Source organism: Sparus aurata, chromosome 15, assembly GCF_900880675.1.
Source record: "Sparus aurata chromosome 15, fSpaAur1.1, whole genome shotgun sequence".
NCBI classification, from domain to species: Eukaryota; Metazoa; Chordata; class Actinopteri; order Spariformes; family Sparidae; genus Sparus; species Sparus aurata.
The window spans coordinates 26,863,133-26,879,664 of NC_044201.1; the positions used below are offsets into that span (position 1 = coordinate 26,863,133).

The 16,532-nt window shown below is 39.8% G+C and overlaps 1 protein-coding gene across 3 annotated transcripts; it reads left to right on the forward strand.

Annotated features, from left to right (window-relative positions):
- The first annotated feature begins 3,403 nt into the window (after positions 1-3,403).
- Positions 3,404-16,325, forward strand: lnpk (lunapark, ER junction formation factor). Of its 3 annotated transcripts, none has more exons than XM_030441815.1 (16): positions 3,404-3,554; positions 4,795-4,866; positions 5,956-5,997; positions 7,390-7,440; positions 7,527-7,663; positions 7,878-7,936; positions 8,269-8,309; positions 8,708-8,791; positions 8,890-8,941; positions 9,660-9,773; positions 10,043-10,153; positions 10,270-10,375; positions 10,879-10,949; positions 11,097-11,267; positions 11,935-12,024; positions 13,385-16,325. In XM_030441815.1, exons 2-16 carry the CDS (start codon positions 4,840-4,842, stop codon positions 13,585-13,587), a joined length of 1,359 nt encoding a protein of 452 aa, XP_030297675.1. In that variant the 5' UTR covers positions 3,404-3,554; positions 4,795-4,839; the 3' UTR covers positions 13,588-16,325. The 3 variants fall into 3 exon arrangements, with proteins under 3 accessions (XP_030297675.1, XP_030297676.1, XP_030297677.1); XM_030441816.1 differs by having other exon boundaries at positions 10,061-10,153; XM_030441817.1 differs by lacking the exon at positions 11,935-12,024.
- The last annotated feature ends 207 nt before the right edge of the window (positions 16,326-16,532 follow it).

Consider the following 16,532-nt stretch of genomic DNA (forward strand, 5'->3'; position numbering starts at 1 on the left):
GCCGTGTGAAGGTGGCGAAGAGGGAATAGAGGAAACAGAGGGAGGACAGTCCTTTACTGATCCGACTTCAGAAGAAAAATCAATGAACTCCAACAGGCCCAAAATAAAATGAAATAAAGTGGATACAGTAAAATGAAACAGTAGACTCCAATCCTCGATAATTCAAAACCGCTGAAGAGGCCTTCTTCAAAATTAATTTCAAAAGTTCAGCTCGGAGGAAAATCCCCCCCCCTTTTTTTTTTTTTAAAGACGACAGTGAAATCTTACAGCAGCATTAACGCACTTTAAGCGTGAAGTCGTGAAATTCATCGTTCCCCTTCTCAAATAATAAAACCCGCGGCCTGTTGGATTAACATTTACGCGCTATCCTGTCAATAAAAAAATTAATGTGCCAATAATTTGAATTCATCATTCATACAGGTAAAAAAAAAATCCGGCATTTAAACTATTCTGTCGGCGGTTATTTTATTTCCTGGCATGTAAAAATCATGATTATAATAATAACTTAACGTTCATTGATTTTTTTAATTCAAGTAAACTAATCAACCGTTTGAATGCGATTATTGAGCATTGAATTGCAATGCGTTGTGTTGTAGGCCTATTCATGGAAAGCGCAGATCAATAATGAGCCCTCTTCTTTTAATATTTCATTTAATTAAACATGAAATAAAAATAAAATACATGTGGACTCGTGTCGCGTTTTAAGCTCGGCATGCTGCGCGCGCAATGGGAATAAATTAAGAAGAAGACGAGGAAGGACAGTTAGAATAAAAGATAATCGAATATATACATGTATTTTTTGAATGTGAATATCTGGAATAAATAAAATGCATTTCCAACTGAATCCAGCTGAATGAATCGAGGCTTACCTGACAGTAGAGGCCGAGCCGCGGCGCGTCAGACTTCACGGGCTGTGCGTCGCCGAGGCAGGTGTCCACAGACTCACACTGACTGACTGACTGACTGCCAAGTCCAATAAATGGTCTAACACCCCCAAACGTGTCCGAGGTGTCTTTGAACCATGTGCGATTTACTGAAAACGTCCAGACAATAAAAAGGGACGCGGAGAGCAAATGGTGTCGTGCAGGAGGCCTCTCATCGTCACCATGAAGACCTGTACGTGACGCGCGACAACAGTAGCCTATAATATCAGAACATAACATCATTGTGTCATTGTGTTAGCACGGCTCTGATAATGTGAATGCATGTTAGATATTTTTAATTTAGAAAAAGGAAGACTGCATTTAAGTCCAGAAAAAGCAGATGGAGCACAAATCGTCAATTTTTTACAGATTATATCTGGTGTTTTTTTTCTTAATTATCTAAAAGTTTTATTAGTTTAATCAATATTTAACTTTGAGGCCTACTTTTGCCACACTGCAGGGGAACAATCAACTGTAACACAAGTAGTTTACACATATGTGAGACCAGTCTGAGGCCAATTAATAAATAAGTGTCCTAAAGGATTACCTCGACACAAACACAGAGTGGTTCAAACTCTACTTTCAACTTTCACTGAGAAACTATGTAAACCTGCTCACACCAGCGCCCATTTCTGTTTTATTGTATCTTTGTCTGACACCATTGTCCCTCAAACACACCTCGAGTGTGTGTCTGCGCGTGTGTACTTTGTGTAAGTTGTTCATAAAAGTCCCCGCTGTTCACTTTTATTTCAGAGTGTTTAATTTATTAAGGGTTAATGAAACGGAAATAACATCAGCATCAGGATTATTCATCAGCTATAATATACATCAACGGTGTGTGTGTGTGTGTGTGTGTTGTGTGTGTGTGTGTGTGTGTGTGTGTGTGAGGGAGAGAGAGAGGGAGAGAGAGGGAGAGAGAGGAGGGTAAAAAGAGAGTTTTATTAGGCCCATAACTCTTCAGACTCGAGAGGAAGCTGTAAGCATTAAAGCTGAAGGCCAAATCTCTGCAGCCTAATGTGAAACAGCTCAGCTGGGAGTTGAGAAAATGCTGCTGAATATTGGACAGATTCCACCGCTTCTCCTCATTTTATACAACGTGATAACAGTGGAAACACTACAGGAACACGCGGCTGGGTCTGAGGAGCTGCGATGGGGCCCCTGGTTTATTTTGGCCGCACAGGCCGGAGTGACTTTTTCTCCAAGGAGCACTGAAATTATTCATTTAATATTGTGGATGTTTATCTGAGCTTCTGCTACCTGAACCATGTGAAGATGTTCTCAGCAGCTGCTGTTACCTGCTGAGAGGAAGCGGGAGCGTAATAACCGCATGTCCTGCTGGAAAGGAAATTAAATACATTGCAAAAATGCCCTGTAACAAGTCTGATGACAAGATGAGGGCCTGCAATTAGCTGTTTAATTAAAGACTTAATATCATCACAGCTAGTGATCACCCAATAAAAATATATTATTGTCAGTCCCGCTCACTTTGAATGCCGCAGTGGATAATGAAGGCCCACGTGAAATAATAAAATTGCGACATCTAGTGGCGTAAACTTGATTTACAGCTATAAATTGCAGTATTAGAGAAATATATTGTATTTTTTCTCCCATTTATCTTTTCTTACCAAAGAACGTGGATTTCAAGAAATTTTCAATTTTAGTTCTCTTAATAACTCGTTTAAGATCAGGCGGATTATTACATTGTAAAAAAGGATTTTACCTGGAATATCTTCACCAGTTTGGCTACCTGTTTGAATAAGTGGGAAGCAAATTTTCTACGAAAATGTGACTTTTAATCACCTGTTAATAAAATCCCTAATAGGTAAAGGCAAGCACTGCAATAAAGACACAAGACATAAGAATTTCCGACTTTTGACCAATTAATTAATCAAACTGGTTGTTTGTTATATTAAAATAAATGTCTTCCTTTGCCCTTTTAATTTTAAACACTGTGCAGAAAATATTTATATGAATGGAGCAAATATATTTAAAGAGAAGTGCACCAACAACAATATTGGGAACACATTCAGTTATGTTGCTCTCCCTTCATGTAGGCTCGATGTTTTTAGTTGTCCTTATTCAAGGATATAAACTACAATAGATTAATACCTTATTGTGTCACTAACAAGCTTATAGGAGGCATCTTTGAAGATATTACATAGTGTGTGCTTGAGTTAGAAAGATTAAAAATGGATGTTGATTACAAGTTTCTGTGGACTACAACCTTTGTATTTGTTATTGTCTTTAACTGCATATAAATGTATGTTGCATAAGTTTTTCTAACTAATAATTTAGTTGATTTGATACACAAACCTGCCAAATTGTGTCTAAATGTACTCCTCATCTTGATATTAACACTTAAACACTCCCAGCATAGTGAAAATGCACAAAAACTCAAAAAGACTACAACGCAAAGGGTTCTGGGAATCAATTCGCCTCGCTGTTCCCGGGTTACGTCATTTTTAGGTTACGTCGGTTACGTCTGTTACGTCTCCACGCCGCGCCAACTCTCGCTTGGTGGCAGTTGAGATGTCAGTTCAGGGAGCAGCAAAAGTCTGCTTGTGTTCTTGTTCCTGCGCTAACTTCTGGACCAAATGACCCGCTAACAGAAACATTTCATCACCACCTGACGTAAGTACCGATGTGAATTAAAAGCTTATTGAAAATTAGCCCTGTTGAGAGGGTTTCTGTGTGTTACCGTCGGTGCTAGTCTGATAACTGTTATTGTTATTGATGTAGTAGCTACGTTAGCTAGGTCCAATAGTCAACACACACTTTTTAGCGTTATTGTGTTGAATTCACATTAAAGGTACACGTTAAGGAGAAGGTTTGGGTAACCAACGGCCACTCTCTCTGGTTCTACACCGCCATTGTTTCTTGCTAGCAGCTGCGTCAGGTGCCCAGTGTTTTGATGGAGCAGCTAACGTTAGCAATAACTCCATTAGCTGCGAGCGTGAAATTATATTACCGTTTTACTCGTTTCATGTGATTGAAAGAGCAATGCTTAATATTTGAATTGCTTACGTGCCTTCAAATAGATATGTGTTATAAGAGAGAGGTCTGAAGAGAAGTTAGTGAACGATAGCGTTGTAATGTTACTTGTAATATGTCTGGTCATCCCTATAAGGTGACACACAGGTTACACAGGTTACACAGGTTACACATATGTTATGCTGAAAATGTTGTTACCAGGAGTTTAAAGCATGCAGATGCGGTCCAGGATGTGTGTGCTATGCTATCAACTCTTTATTTTTCATGATACAGAACACACACAAGACTTCTTTATGGTTTCCTACTGTCCTTAAACGCACTGCTTGAATGACAGCATGATTTCACAACAGCTGCCACATGTGGACTTAAATCATGTGTAAAAGAAATGACTGAGTCATGTTCTGTGAGGTCATACCTGGTCAAAAGGTAAAGCATTGCAGGGTGACATCATAACTTTGGAGCAGATGTAAACGTTTATCCAGAGAGCTGTTTATAGTGAGTGTAGGAGCCATGTAGAGTGAACAGCTTTCAGTGATGGATCTTGCTATTTGATATGAACTATTTGACAGATTTCAGCAACAGAAATGTAGTGAGATCAGTATCATGCACCACCATGCTTGTTGTGCTCTTTAAGTTATATAAGGAGCCACAAGCAGAGACTTTCTTTATAAATCCACATTAACAATGGTGACCATTGTGTCCATATAGTCTATAGGCAGCTTGCTAAATCCTGTGATGACTTGAAATGTTATATAAATGTAGCACCAGGGCTTAAAAGTGGTATTTAACATAAGCAGCATGAAATGCGCAGCTATACCAGGAAGGATTACATGCTTTACTTCCCTCAGACATGTTGTTTTACAGAGACTTTCTGTTTCAGAGTGAACCAAAGGAATCAAAGAGGAGACGACTGTAACTTACAGATATGGGGGGCCTGATATCCCGGTGGAAGGTAAGTGCAACATGAGTGAAGAGGAAGAGCTGAGCCATAAAAGTGCTGGGAAGTTAAGTAAAATAGAGACATTAAGACACAACAAAAACAGCAAGACTAAAGAAGTATGACAGAAGACCAAAACAGGTTTCATGAAAGCTTAATAAAATTCCTTTTTAAGAAGAGATTTGGCAGATCAGATCTTGGCTTTGGCTCCTTAGGGAGAGAGCTGGGACTGACATCTCAAAGGTCACCTGTCATCACAGGGATTTAGGAGGTCTGGCGGATATGTAACACAGGGCCAAGTCATGCAGTACTTGGACCAGTGTTGGCAAAATCCAAAAACCGCTTCCAAAACATACAGGCAATGATTGTAGATAGACAGAAAAATCCATAAGACTGACCCTCTACCCTGACCAGTCAAGTTTTTGAAACAGGATCATTCAAACGTGTTGGTTCCATTCAGTGTTTGGTGTTATCACACTCCTGAAAATGTGCTTAACAAACAACCCATTCTTAGAGTTTCATTCAGCATTGAACAGAGGTGAGATTACTTATTTCTATACTATTTTGTTTTAATTATTTTGACAACTTAATCATTTTATGTCAAGTCTTGAACAGTGAGCCAAACAGTTACTTCTGAACCCTGCAGATAGCAGATATTGTCTTGTATTCTTCATATCTAATGACAGTGTTTTGAGACAATTTGAAACAACACACTGAACCCTGCACCTGAGCTAGATGAAATTCATATTTATAGAAACGCTATTTTTAAACATACTAGAGGAGTCAAAGGGAAAGAGAGAGAGACGGAAAGAGGGACTGAGCAATAGAAAGAAAGTGCCAGCCTTGATGTTTGCATTTATTAATTTTTCCAAGAGATAAACATAGGTACAGATGTCAAGAAGTGTGAAATAGCACATCATATGTAGCAGAGATATTTCAGTTAACCAGGAACTGGCCCTTTGATAAGTCAGAGGAACGGGGTTGATAGTTTACAGAGGATCCAATCAGTATTTAATGTGTTGGCTGTGTGTGACACTGAAAAGCTGTATGTTCATGTTCTTGATGAAGCTCATGATAATTCTCTGATCTTTATTCTCAATCCAGACAAAGCAAACCACAGTTGAGCAGCTGGAGAGCCTTGACAAGGTGTGTACTAAATATTGTATGAGATTTGCTGAGCTCTAATAATGCTTATAGCACAGAACATTTATTTCTAGTCACAGTTTGCATTTTAGTTTTTTATTATGGAGATATTAAGGACGACCAACTGGGGCCTGTCTCAAAGCAGGATGGAGTTGTGTGCCGATAACACTGAACATGGGGCGTGAAATCCACCTTAAACTCGACAAAAGATATCCAGCTAACACCATTAATCCTGCAACTATTATACTGAAGATGAGATGTGGAGTTTACTTGTTTCAACCTGAAATAATAACTGATACTTCAGTATTTTAAACAAGATCGAAGAGCAAGTAGAACATAAGTTAAAGCCCCAGTACAGACTTTTCATTTAGTGTTGATTTTGGCGGCCCCGCTGGACGAAAGCGGTAGTGTATGGAGACTGCATTTCCCATGAGCTCTGGCGCCCACTGTCGTGAAGACGTTTGTCTGGCCGGCGCGTGTAGATTTGTTTTGGAAACGTCGGAAAGACGACGGGACTTGCTTTGAAAGCTTTTTTTTTATTATTATTATTTTTTAGCAGCTACCTGCAGCGTGCATATGGACGAGGTAATGTGTCTATTTGTATTTCTACTTAATATAATATGCCGCCGGTGAAACAAAGTAATGCTGCTGTTGCACTGCAATTTCCCAGCTATATATATTACCCACGGTGCTTGTTGTCGTTTTCACGAGTGTAGTATCTAGAGCTAATCTAGTGGTAACGTTAGCCAGCTTTGTTGTAACAACATAAATTCATGTATTGCTGTAAACTACGTCCCGCATTACATTTCATAAATGAAATAAAATGTACAAACCTGTCTAGGAGGAATCGGGCAAATTCTGGATCCGACCCTCCCTTCAAGCCCCGCAACTCTCTCCATCTCTGGAAGGAATCGCCAATGTTTATCCGTGTTTTAGCCCTAGCTCGATCGGATTCCCGCTTGGCCTTTCGTTGGTCTTCGGTTCGAATTCTTTTTCTTTTCTTTGTCTCATTATCAGCCATGACAAAAGTTTTAGCTCGGTTAGTACTGGCTAGCGTAGCAACAAAACAGCTATGCCGTATCCTGAATGTCGTCAGTTCCGTCTGACTGCCGTAAATCGTTTCGTCAGTGGTCCGACCCGACCAAGGCCTTTCAGAGGTATAGAATTAGACTACTTAGAAAAAGCGTATCTTCACGCTGATGGGCTCATTTGCTGTTATAGGTAACAGAGACACATCAGCAGAAACCAGAGACTTTTCTATATCCAGTTAAAAACTCCGTACAGGGGCTTTAACATTAGGGAAATGGTTTTCCTGGAGATTTCACATGTGATTAGTTGAGATTCTTTGCACTGTCTGTTTAAATAACCTTTCATGTCTATGCTTCTATGTTGTAGGAGATTAAAGAGCTGGAAGAGTTTAGAGCCAAAAACCAACGACTCCAAAAGGTCAGCAGGATATCCAAGAAGTGGAATAATACTGTTGAAGTGTGATTTCTTTATCCTCATCCATCTCTGTGTGTTTGTGTCTGCAGCTGTGGGTCGGTCGGTTGCTTCTCTACTCGTCAGTCCTTTACCTGCTGACCTCTCTGATCGTGTATTGTCTGTACCTACCTGAAGAATGGTTGCACAGACTAGCCATGGCTCTGCCTTTCTTCATATACCCTGTGTTGTGAGTGCTCACGTTGTTCTACAATATGTCCTTTGCAAACCCTCTGCAAAGTTCAGACGTATCATTTTTAATCTGCTTTATAGCATCTTACATTTGTCATGTCATGCGTCTGCTGTACAGTAAGCATGAACAAGTGCTTTTGTTAGCTGAGGTTAAATCAGAAGTTGATAATCCAGAAAAACTGCATCTCTTGGCTTCTCTTTCTTATCATCAGGGTTTGGTTCATCAGGAAATTGTTGATCTTCCTTTTTTCCAAACGTACTGAGAGAAACGGTAAGTTGTCCATCAGTCTCTCCCTGTCCATTCAGCTAACAAAAAACACATCATATTTATTTTTGTTGATTTAAGGACTATTATTATTGTCACACTTTTACTGTCATACATTTTTACAGTGGTAAATTATTCATATACATGGAATAGTAACATATGAAACTGCATTTATTTTATAGCCTGCTCTTTAGAGGCAAACGGCTGCAAGAATGTTGTGTTCTAAACATCAAAAATCAATCAGAATGAGATATTTTGAAGTGCAAAACTACAACAACAAAAGCAGCCAAATAATATTTTAATCAGTTTTACTAAGTTATTTCTGCTTCTTTGTTTAGGTGAGAAACTTGAAGATTTAAAGGCTGCCAAGAAAAAGATTGTAAGTGTCCAATTCTTTTCTTTTATGTATCTTTTACTGACTCAAGGAGAGTTTAGGGAGAGTGTGACTGTCCTTTTCCTCAAACTCAAAGTCAAAATATCTTCTTCTCTACACTAAAATGAGTGTTTCCTGCCATCAACACAATGACTCATCAAACAAGAATTGCTGCTCATTAATTTCAGCTGCCTCCTCACATTCAATTTTCTTTGATTCATCTCAACAAACTTGCGTCAAACGGCGTCTTTTTTTGGTCTTTTCTCTGGTCGTAATTTAAAGTTTGTACTGAGAGAAAATCATTCTGGCCAAGTTTATTCCCAGTGCTCCTTTTGTGTTTTGACCAAAAGACTGTGATTAATTCTGCATGAAAGAATCAAATTCTCCCTGTTTTGTGTCTCCAGCTAGAGGAAGTGATGGAGACAGAAACATACAAAAATGCCAAACTAATCCTGGAGCGCTTCGATCCTGAAGCTAAGAAGAAAGCTGTGAGTGATGATATCTGTTTTTGCTTTACTTTGTGTTTGTTCAGTGTGACCTTTTATTGTATCTTTGTCTAATTGTTGTCTTTGCTGTCACGGTGTAGGAGCTGGAGTCTACTCCAGTGCGTCCTCAGATGACTCCCAGACCAGGACAAGGTACAGCACACATATTACTGACTGATTTATCGGCAGGCCAAAATTAGGCATTTTCCAAACTGTTGGTATCGGCATTTATAATGGCCGATAAATAAATATTGAAAAAATAAGATAAAAACGGACGAAACACCCTTCAACCATGTTCTGAGTGTTGCCGTTGCATAGTTTGTCCAGCAGAGGACACTCTACAACGTCCCCGTTGGCAACACTCATGTTTTTTGTTGTTATTGTGTTTTTGTTCAAAGGACTTTGAGTTTCATATCTTAAGTTTGTATTTTTATACATTTTATTTATCAGAACTTTGATATATTTTGATGTTTCTCTGTTCTGTTGCGACAATAAAACAAACAAGTTTATTTTTAAACTGCATTATCATATTATTTCAGTGAGGACTCATAAATAACAACTGTTACGGAAGTCTGTTTATGTTTCGTTGCGCGTTTCTGGATTTTTATATATCTGCCGATATATGGGAATATCTGTTTTTTAAATCACCAAATATTTGTATCGGTATCGGCCTTAAAAATCCTTTATCGGTCGGGCTGTAATATCAATACACAAAAAAGAGATAAGGCATCACAGTTTCAGGTAGTTGAATTGTATTTGATGGAGCTTGAGTCAGAGTTATGCAGAGACTAGAGCCAGAGCTCCAGAAGTGATTCCTTGTCAGTATAATACGATGATTAATGGATAGTTTTGTGATTTCTCTCCTCTGCAGAGATTCGACAGAGAGGCATGCCAATGAGACCCATGCCGATGGGCACCCCGGGTGCAATGACAATGACTCCTGTGGGAGCCCGGCCCCCTATGGGACCTGGGGGCACACCTGTGGGTAAGGGGTCACAGAGATACTGAAGATTAAGAATGATCAAGACACACAGTTTGTAAGTGCATCAGCTTTGATGCTGGGTCCACACAGGTTTGTCAGATGTGTTGTTCAGACAAGTCAAATCTCCTCTAGTCTGTCTGAGCAGACTCTGAGAACTCCAGGTCATGGGCGAAGTCTTATGCAACTGGAACGAACATAAAGTCCAGCTGCCTTTGACTGAGTTCTTTTTAGACATCTGTGTGTGTCTTTTTGCCATGTTGCTCTCCCTACAGAACCTGTCCCTCTCTCAGCTCCAGGAGGACCACCGGAGAGATCTGCTCTGTCTGCCTCTGTCCTCCACGGGTCGGTACCCAGGACCCCCTGCTCCCCCATACCAGGTGTAGGTAGGTTGTGAAGCCGGTGAATGCATCTTGAAGTAAATGCTGCTATATGTGTCTATCAGTCTTGTGTGTGTTTGAGTGTGTGTGTTCATTTCCATGTTTGTGGTCTGTCTTTACAGGCCTACACCCACCAGGTCCTCCATTAGCCAGACCAATCCTACCCAAAGACCGGGGAGCTGTTGACCGAGTCATTGAGTACCTTGTCGGAGATGGACCACAGAACAGGTGAAGACTAATTTTTTAAAATGTAAAGTCCTGTGTGGAAGTAGTTTCTGACTTCATCCCAGACTTGCAGTCATTCAGATTGTAGATTTTCTTCTGGGAAAAGGAAAAAAGCTGCAGTTGTAACACTCATTTACCACCTGCAGCACCAGTGTTAGAATAGCAGAAGCATTAAATGTCCTCTCCTGCAGATGGCACACATCATCTTCATTTGCAGATCTGCTGCTCCTGCAACTTTCCCTGTTTACAGGACTATTGTGGAGCCCGTAGTGCCCTTGATTACAAACCTCCTCTGCCATATGTTAAGCCTTGATTGAAAAGTAACGTACATTCTTTGGGGTAAAAATGTCTCATGGGATTATCAGAAATCCTATAGTAATCAAGCAACCATTGGTGGAAGTCGACAAGGAGCTTTTACCACATACCTTATGGAATATAAACTGCATATTATTAAAGTATGATACCAAACTGTCTCTCCTCCATCTGTTTCTCCTTCCTTCTTATAGATACGCTCTGATCTGCCAACAGTGTTTTTCTCATAACGGCATGGCTCTGAAGGAAGAGTTTGAATATCTAGGTAAGAACATAAACACACCACTGCATGTAATGAGAAGGACTGTCCTAAAAAAGATGAGTTTTGGAGATCATAAACTCCAGAGTCATAGTTTATGAAATGGCACAGTCTCTGATCTAAGCTCTCTCTCTTTCTATCTCCATTCCTCAGCGTTCCGTTGTGCCTATTGCTACTTCCTGAATCCTGCCAGAAAGACACGTCCTCAGGCTCCCAGGCTTCCAGAGTTCAGCTACGAGAGGAGGCTGAGAGCAGAGTCTCGTTCCCCTGGACCGACACCTCGTTCTGGGACTGAAACAGAGGAGAGTGCACCCCCTTCTGGAGGTACTGAAAAACACAGATACACACACACACACACAAGCAAGTATCCAAGATTGGGTCTCCTTGGGTCTGAATTTAGACTTGACACCTCATCCCTGATGGAGACGTACACACACACACAATCTCATTCTCCCACCGCTCTGTGCATCTTTATGTTACTTACTTCATGTTCTAACCGGCCGTGTTCAGTGTTTTTTTTTAGTACCGTGCTGCTGTTGACCTTGTTTATGTGTTTAATGTTTGATTCTTTCCCAAACTTCAATGATGTCAGCTTGTATCCTGTTGTAGTTGTTAGTGAGCAGTGAGCCAGCAGAGGTGAGACATCACCACCAGAAATATCACCATCTTTGCAACAGGAGGAAACTGAGTGTTTAGGACAATATTATTTTAAAACTGAGAAACTAGTGGATGTTTTGCCAGATGAAATCAGTTGAAAAACTGGATCCTGACAACCTCCTAGTTTGTTGTCACGGTGGTGCTACACAACCCACCTAGTAAACAAATCAAGTGCAGGAAAAAAATGTAAACTAATGTCTTTACTTAATCTCTTTTGAACGGATGCAGTTAAAATGCTAGTTGGTTGTCATCATTTCCTATGTCAGCCCTGTGAGCACACGACCGTGTTGCGTTAAAGTGACCAGTGGGTTTAACGGTGTGATCTTGCCTCTAGCCAAGGCTCCGGCTCCGTGGAATTTGGTCCACAGTTTCCGGATCCAGCAGAGTCCAAAGAACCCTCAGAACCGACCTCTGCAGAGTCCAGGTTCTCATCCTCTCCCTGCACTGTCTGATCTGGTTTAATTTGAACGATTTGATTACCTCAGAATGGGTCGATTTTCTTCGCTGTAGAATCCATAACATTGTAGAACGCAGACAATTGCCTATCACAAAATTGCTAACTCTAATCACACTAAAGCATCAATGGGTTTTAACAGTTACTGGATGTCTATGCCAGACCTGGGTGGAATGGTGTTTAGAAATATTAGATCATTAAAATTCATCCCGCTATTTAGAAAATAACATTGTCCTGACGATTAATCCTTAACATTTGGTGCCCCGATAAATTTAAGCAAATTCTAAATAAAAGTATAATAATAAATACATTTGTTTGACCCAGATCTGGTGTTCACTGTGTGTACAAAATATTTAGACAAGTTTTTTTTTTTATGAATGATTGATATTTGTCTCCAATCTACATTGTTAAATTGTCTCTTATGTCCTCACATCTTCACACCATCGTCACCTACACCTACATTAAGTCAGAAAGAGACCCAAGTTTGTGTCCGGTCAAATCATTTCATTTAAAAAAACAAAAGGCAAATATTTTGTGCATAAAGTGTCATTTTGTATGTAGATGTTGAGCCCCCATTCGGACAAGATGTGTGTCTTCTATGGGATTTTCAATCAGTTGTATTAATCCTACCCATAGCACATTTTTTACCAAATCTCAGTTGTAATTTTGGTGTCCAGTGCCTCCTTTTTTGCGCACATGCTCTTCATTCCATGCTTGAAGTCCCATATGTTCAGACACCTTGAATTTTTAAGTATTAATCAGAGTTGGTAACTGTTGATCATCCTGTCCGAACAGGGCTCAAATCTTCCTTTTTGCCACGGTGTGGATTTATGATCATTTTCTATCAAACAGAATGAATCTTAAAGTGTGCAAATAATGATGCATTTAGACACTTTGTCTGTGAATCTTGACTTTTAGGTTCACAGTGAATCATACTAAGCATTACATTCAGAAATAATGTTTGGAAAAACGTAGTTCCTGTAACACCAGATCCTCTGGCATTGATTTTCATGTTGACGGGTGTTTTAATTATCCTCTTGAACTTGTGTTGTTGGATTGGGAGTAGGAGATTTTAAAAGCCACTTATGTTCTCTGCATTCTCCCTTCTCTGTTGTTCATCAACTTTTGTTTTAATTATGTTCCCCCTAACTAAAGGAATGCTGCTGATTCTCTTTCAATGACCTCTGATTTTTAACTCCAAACACCCAATCATTTCTTGTATTGCAAACTATTCACATTATCTCAGATGCTCCCTTTATCTTTCAACCTTCCCTTCAATCATTCCCTCTCTTTGTTTTGTACGCATCTTATTTACTTGTCTTCTCCTCAGATGAGAAAGAGATGGGGGATGACGAAGGGACCACTCAGGAAGTCGAGAGTGAGACCCAATCAGAGGAGCAGCAGCAGCAGGAGGAGGAGGAAGAGGAAGTAGAAGCGGAAGTAGAAGCAGAAGAAGTGGTTCAGGAGGAGGAAGAGATGGAGACGGAGCAGGGTCACGGTGCGCCAGTCGAGACGGAACCGCAGCCATCGTAGTTGCAAAGCGTCCAGAAGAGGACCGGTGATGTCGGATCATTCTGTCCAAACAAACGGTGTTGGCCATGATAGACAGGTAGCATTTTATAGCAATATAGGTGGACAAGAATTTCACCAACATTAGTTCAATATGTTTCTTCCTTTCAACCAAAAACATCAGTCTCGGCTTTTAGATATTTGTCACGTTCATCATGCTAAGACAAAGGAGTTTATATCCTTAATGCGCTTGGTAAATGGTGTGAATTGTCAATTAAAAAACAATAAATTGTCCAGTTATACTGCCTAAAATGACGCCAGCATATCATGGCCTTATCAGTTTGATTGGTCGACTATGAAGGTGTCAGATTGATGATTGTAGTTTTAATCCTGAGGCTGTTTCTCGATAGAGTAGTTGGCTGCTGACGATGCTCTCTGCGTGGTTATTGATATGGTGATAATTTTTCAGTATTCTAATGTATGATTTAGACTTTAAGGTTCTTTTGGGTTTGAAGTAGTCGGCTGCTGTTTAAGGGTGAATGATTTTAGGCAGGACGGCTGGTTTACAAATGGTTTGTTCTCAGATGCAGCAAAAATGAAAACATGCTCAGAAGTAAATTGGTACATTTTGCTAAATATAAGTGTATTATGGTGCAAATTTGAGTAAAGTGCATACATACTATCTATTATTTTGCTGGGAAGTGTACAAAAAGTTCTCACTTATGCTTTGTGAGCAAACATTACATTTAAGAAAGTGCATCTGAAGACAAACGTGCTGTGGATCGGGACACCATCAACCGTGTTTACAGTTTATACAAGAATGCCATAAAGTTTCAGGGTCCCTGCTTTGGCTTTCATCAGCTCCTGATCTTCATGTGTACTGATGACTGATTTCATATGAAGACTTTTACATTTACACTGATGCATGCAAACATTTTATCCTGCTGAGATTTTTAAGTTTTCTTTTTAAAAGTATTTATCAGCTTGTCCCAGACAGGTGGTATCTGAGATAAGAGAGGTTTCCCAGAAAACTACAGTATGTTTTTGAACAAAACTAATGTTTTACTTGTCAGCTGCACTCAAATCTGCAGGTAGCAAAATGTTCTGAAGGGCCAATATGAAGGAATAGACGTACCAGTGCTTTAATCTCCGGTAAATGGAAGACGTGAACCAGAGAAAGCAGCAGCTGTTAAGTGGATACACCGACTGTTGTTGACCGTCCATGCCTTTGTTTCCTCCTTGTAGGCAGTCTGTCAGTAGCAAATTATTGTCACTAATGTCAAACATCGCACTTGTTACTGCAGTTACCATGGATCCTGTGTGTAGCAACGAGTTACTGAACTCAGATCAGCCATCAGTAACGCAGCAGAACATGTGTGTTTCAAGGATAGGTGTGTGTGTGTTTGTGACTCTTGTCACCGTTCATTATAAGTCTGCAGATTTTGTCTGCTCTCCCTGACAAAAGTCTGAAAAAGACGGATATACAGAAATGATCTGGGTTATTATTTTCCTAACCAAGCTTTTTTTTTGCCATATGGGAAAAGTAAACCTCTACGATGACATTTTTAGTTGTTAATTTTAGACATAAATTTTAAACATCTTTTCTCTTCTCGACAACCTTGGCTAACTTATTAGCTTGAGGACAACATTAGTGTTGATGAGCAATGCTAACAAAAACACAACCGAGCCTTTAAACATGTTCGCAAGTGTAGTGGAGCTAAAACTGCCAAATTCTCTATCTGGTCTTTTCTAATCATAATTGTCAGTAGGATTATCATTTGCCAAATGCACTGTTGTTTTATCTGTATTATTTGACTCCATTTGCACTGAGTTTCTCTGAATTTATTTATTTGGCCTTTTTGTGTTTTGATCTGTTCATGTATCGCTGCACTATTTGTTTTTTAAACAACTAGAGGTGTAATCTATAAATGCCATCGTACAGTCACAACTGTTTAAAAGTCTAGGCCTGGTTTGGGCTCTGTAGCCTTCAGGTTGCTGCAGATTTGGCGTTTATTGAGATTTTATGAGCTTACATTCATTTTAAGTGTATTAAATGTGGGCGCTCACAGTAGGAACCTGGTGCCATCATAATGCCTGCTTTGGATGCTGTCGTCATAATTAGTTTACTGTGTCTAACTCCTGTGGAAACATGAAAAGTGTCACATGGTTCATTTGGCCAGCACCAGAACAAAAACAGTTCATTCTGTTGTTAAATGGAACCAGATAAAATAGTGTCTATGCAAAATGTAAATATGTTTCACCGGCTGTGTTGCACAGGTCCGACCCTCCTCAAAACTTCACAACATCCCAGAACCATTTGGCGGGAGTTGGGTGTAAAGGTTTGGGACTCGCCTTCTGAATGTGCACATGGCAGCAAAAGTGCTTTTGGACGAAGCTCTGTTGAATGTTGAGGAGAGACTATGTCATGAATTTAAAGTAGCCTGACTCTTCGATTGCAGCTTGACATTTGGATTTTGTCCTGTTACTTCCCTCCACCAGGCATCATGGTACCTCTACCTGCTCACTGACTTGTGATTGGTGGTACCGGTGTTAACAAGCTTTGTGTCCACCGGTGATGAAATATAAAGTTTTGTCTGTAATATTTAAAAACTTCCTCCTCAACAAGTTCTCTTTTAACTGTTTGTTTTTCATTTGTTGCCTAGTTTTTTTTCCTGCTAGATTCATTAGTTAAGTTTTTGCCAGTGCTGGCTGTCGTTACATGTGCGCATGGCACGCCGAATAAAATTTTTCAACAAAGGAAAGCAGAAGTTCTGTTCTTGTTCTACCATGTTGCCCGTGCTTCATAGATTAATTTAGCTATCTACAAGGATAGAAACTACTGACGATGAGAGAACAAATCTTTGCTTATTGTGATTTGGTTGAACTTTTAAATTACTCAATCCACAACACCCACCTTTAACACATGTGGACCATCCCTGCGTACTAAGAAGCTACAGTGTTTTTAGCGG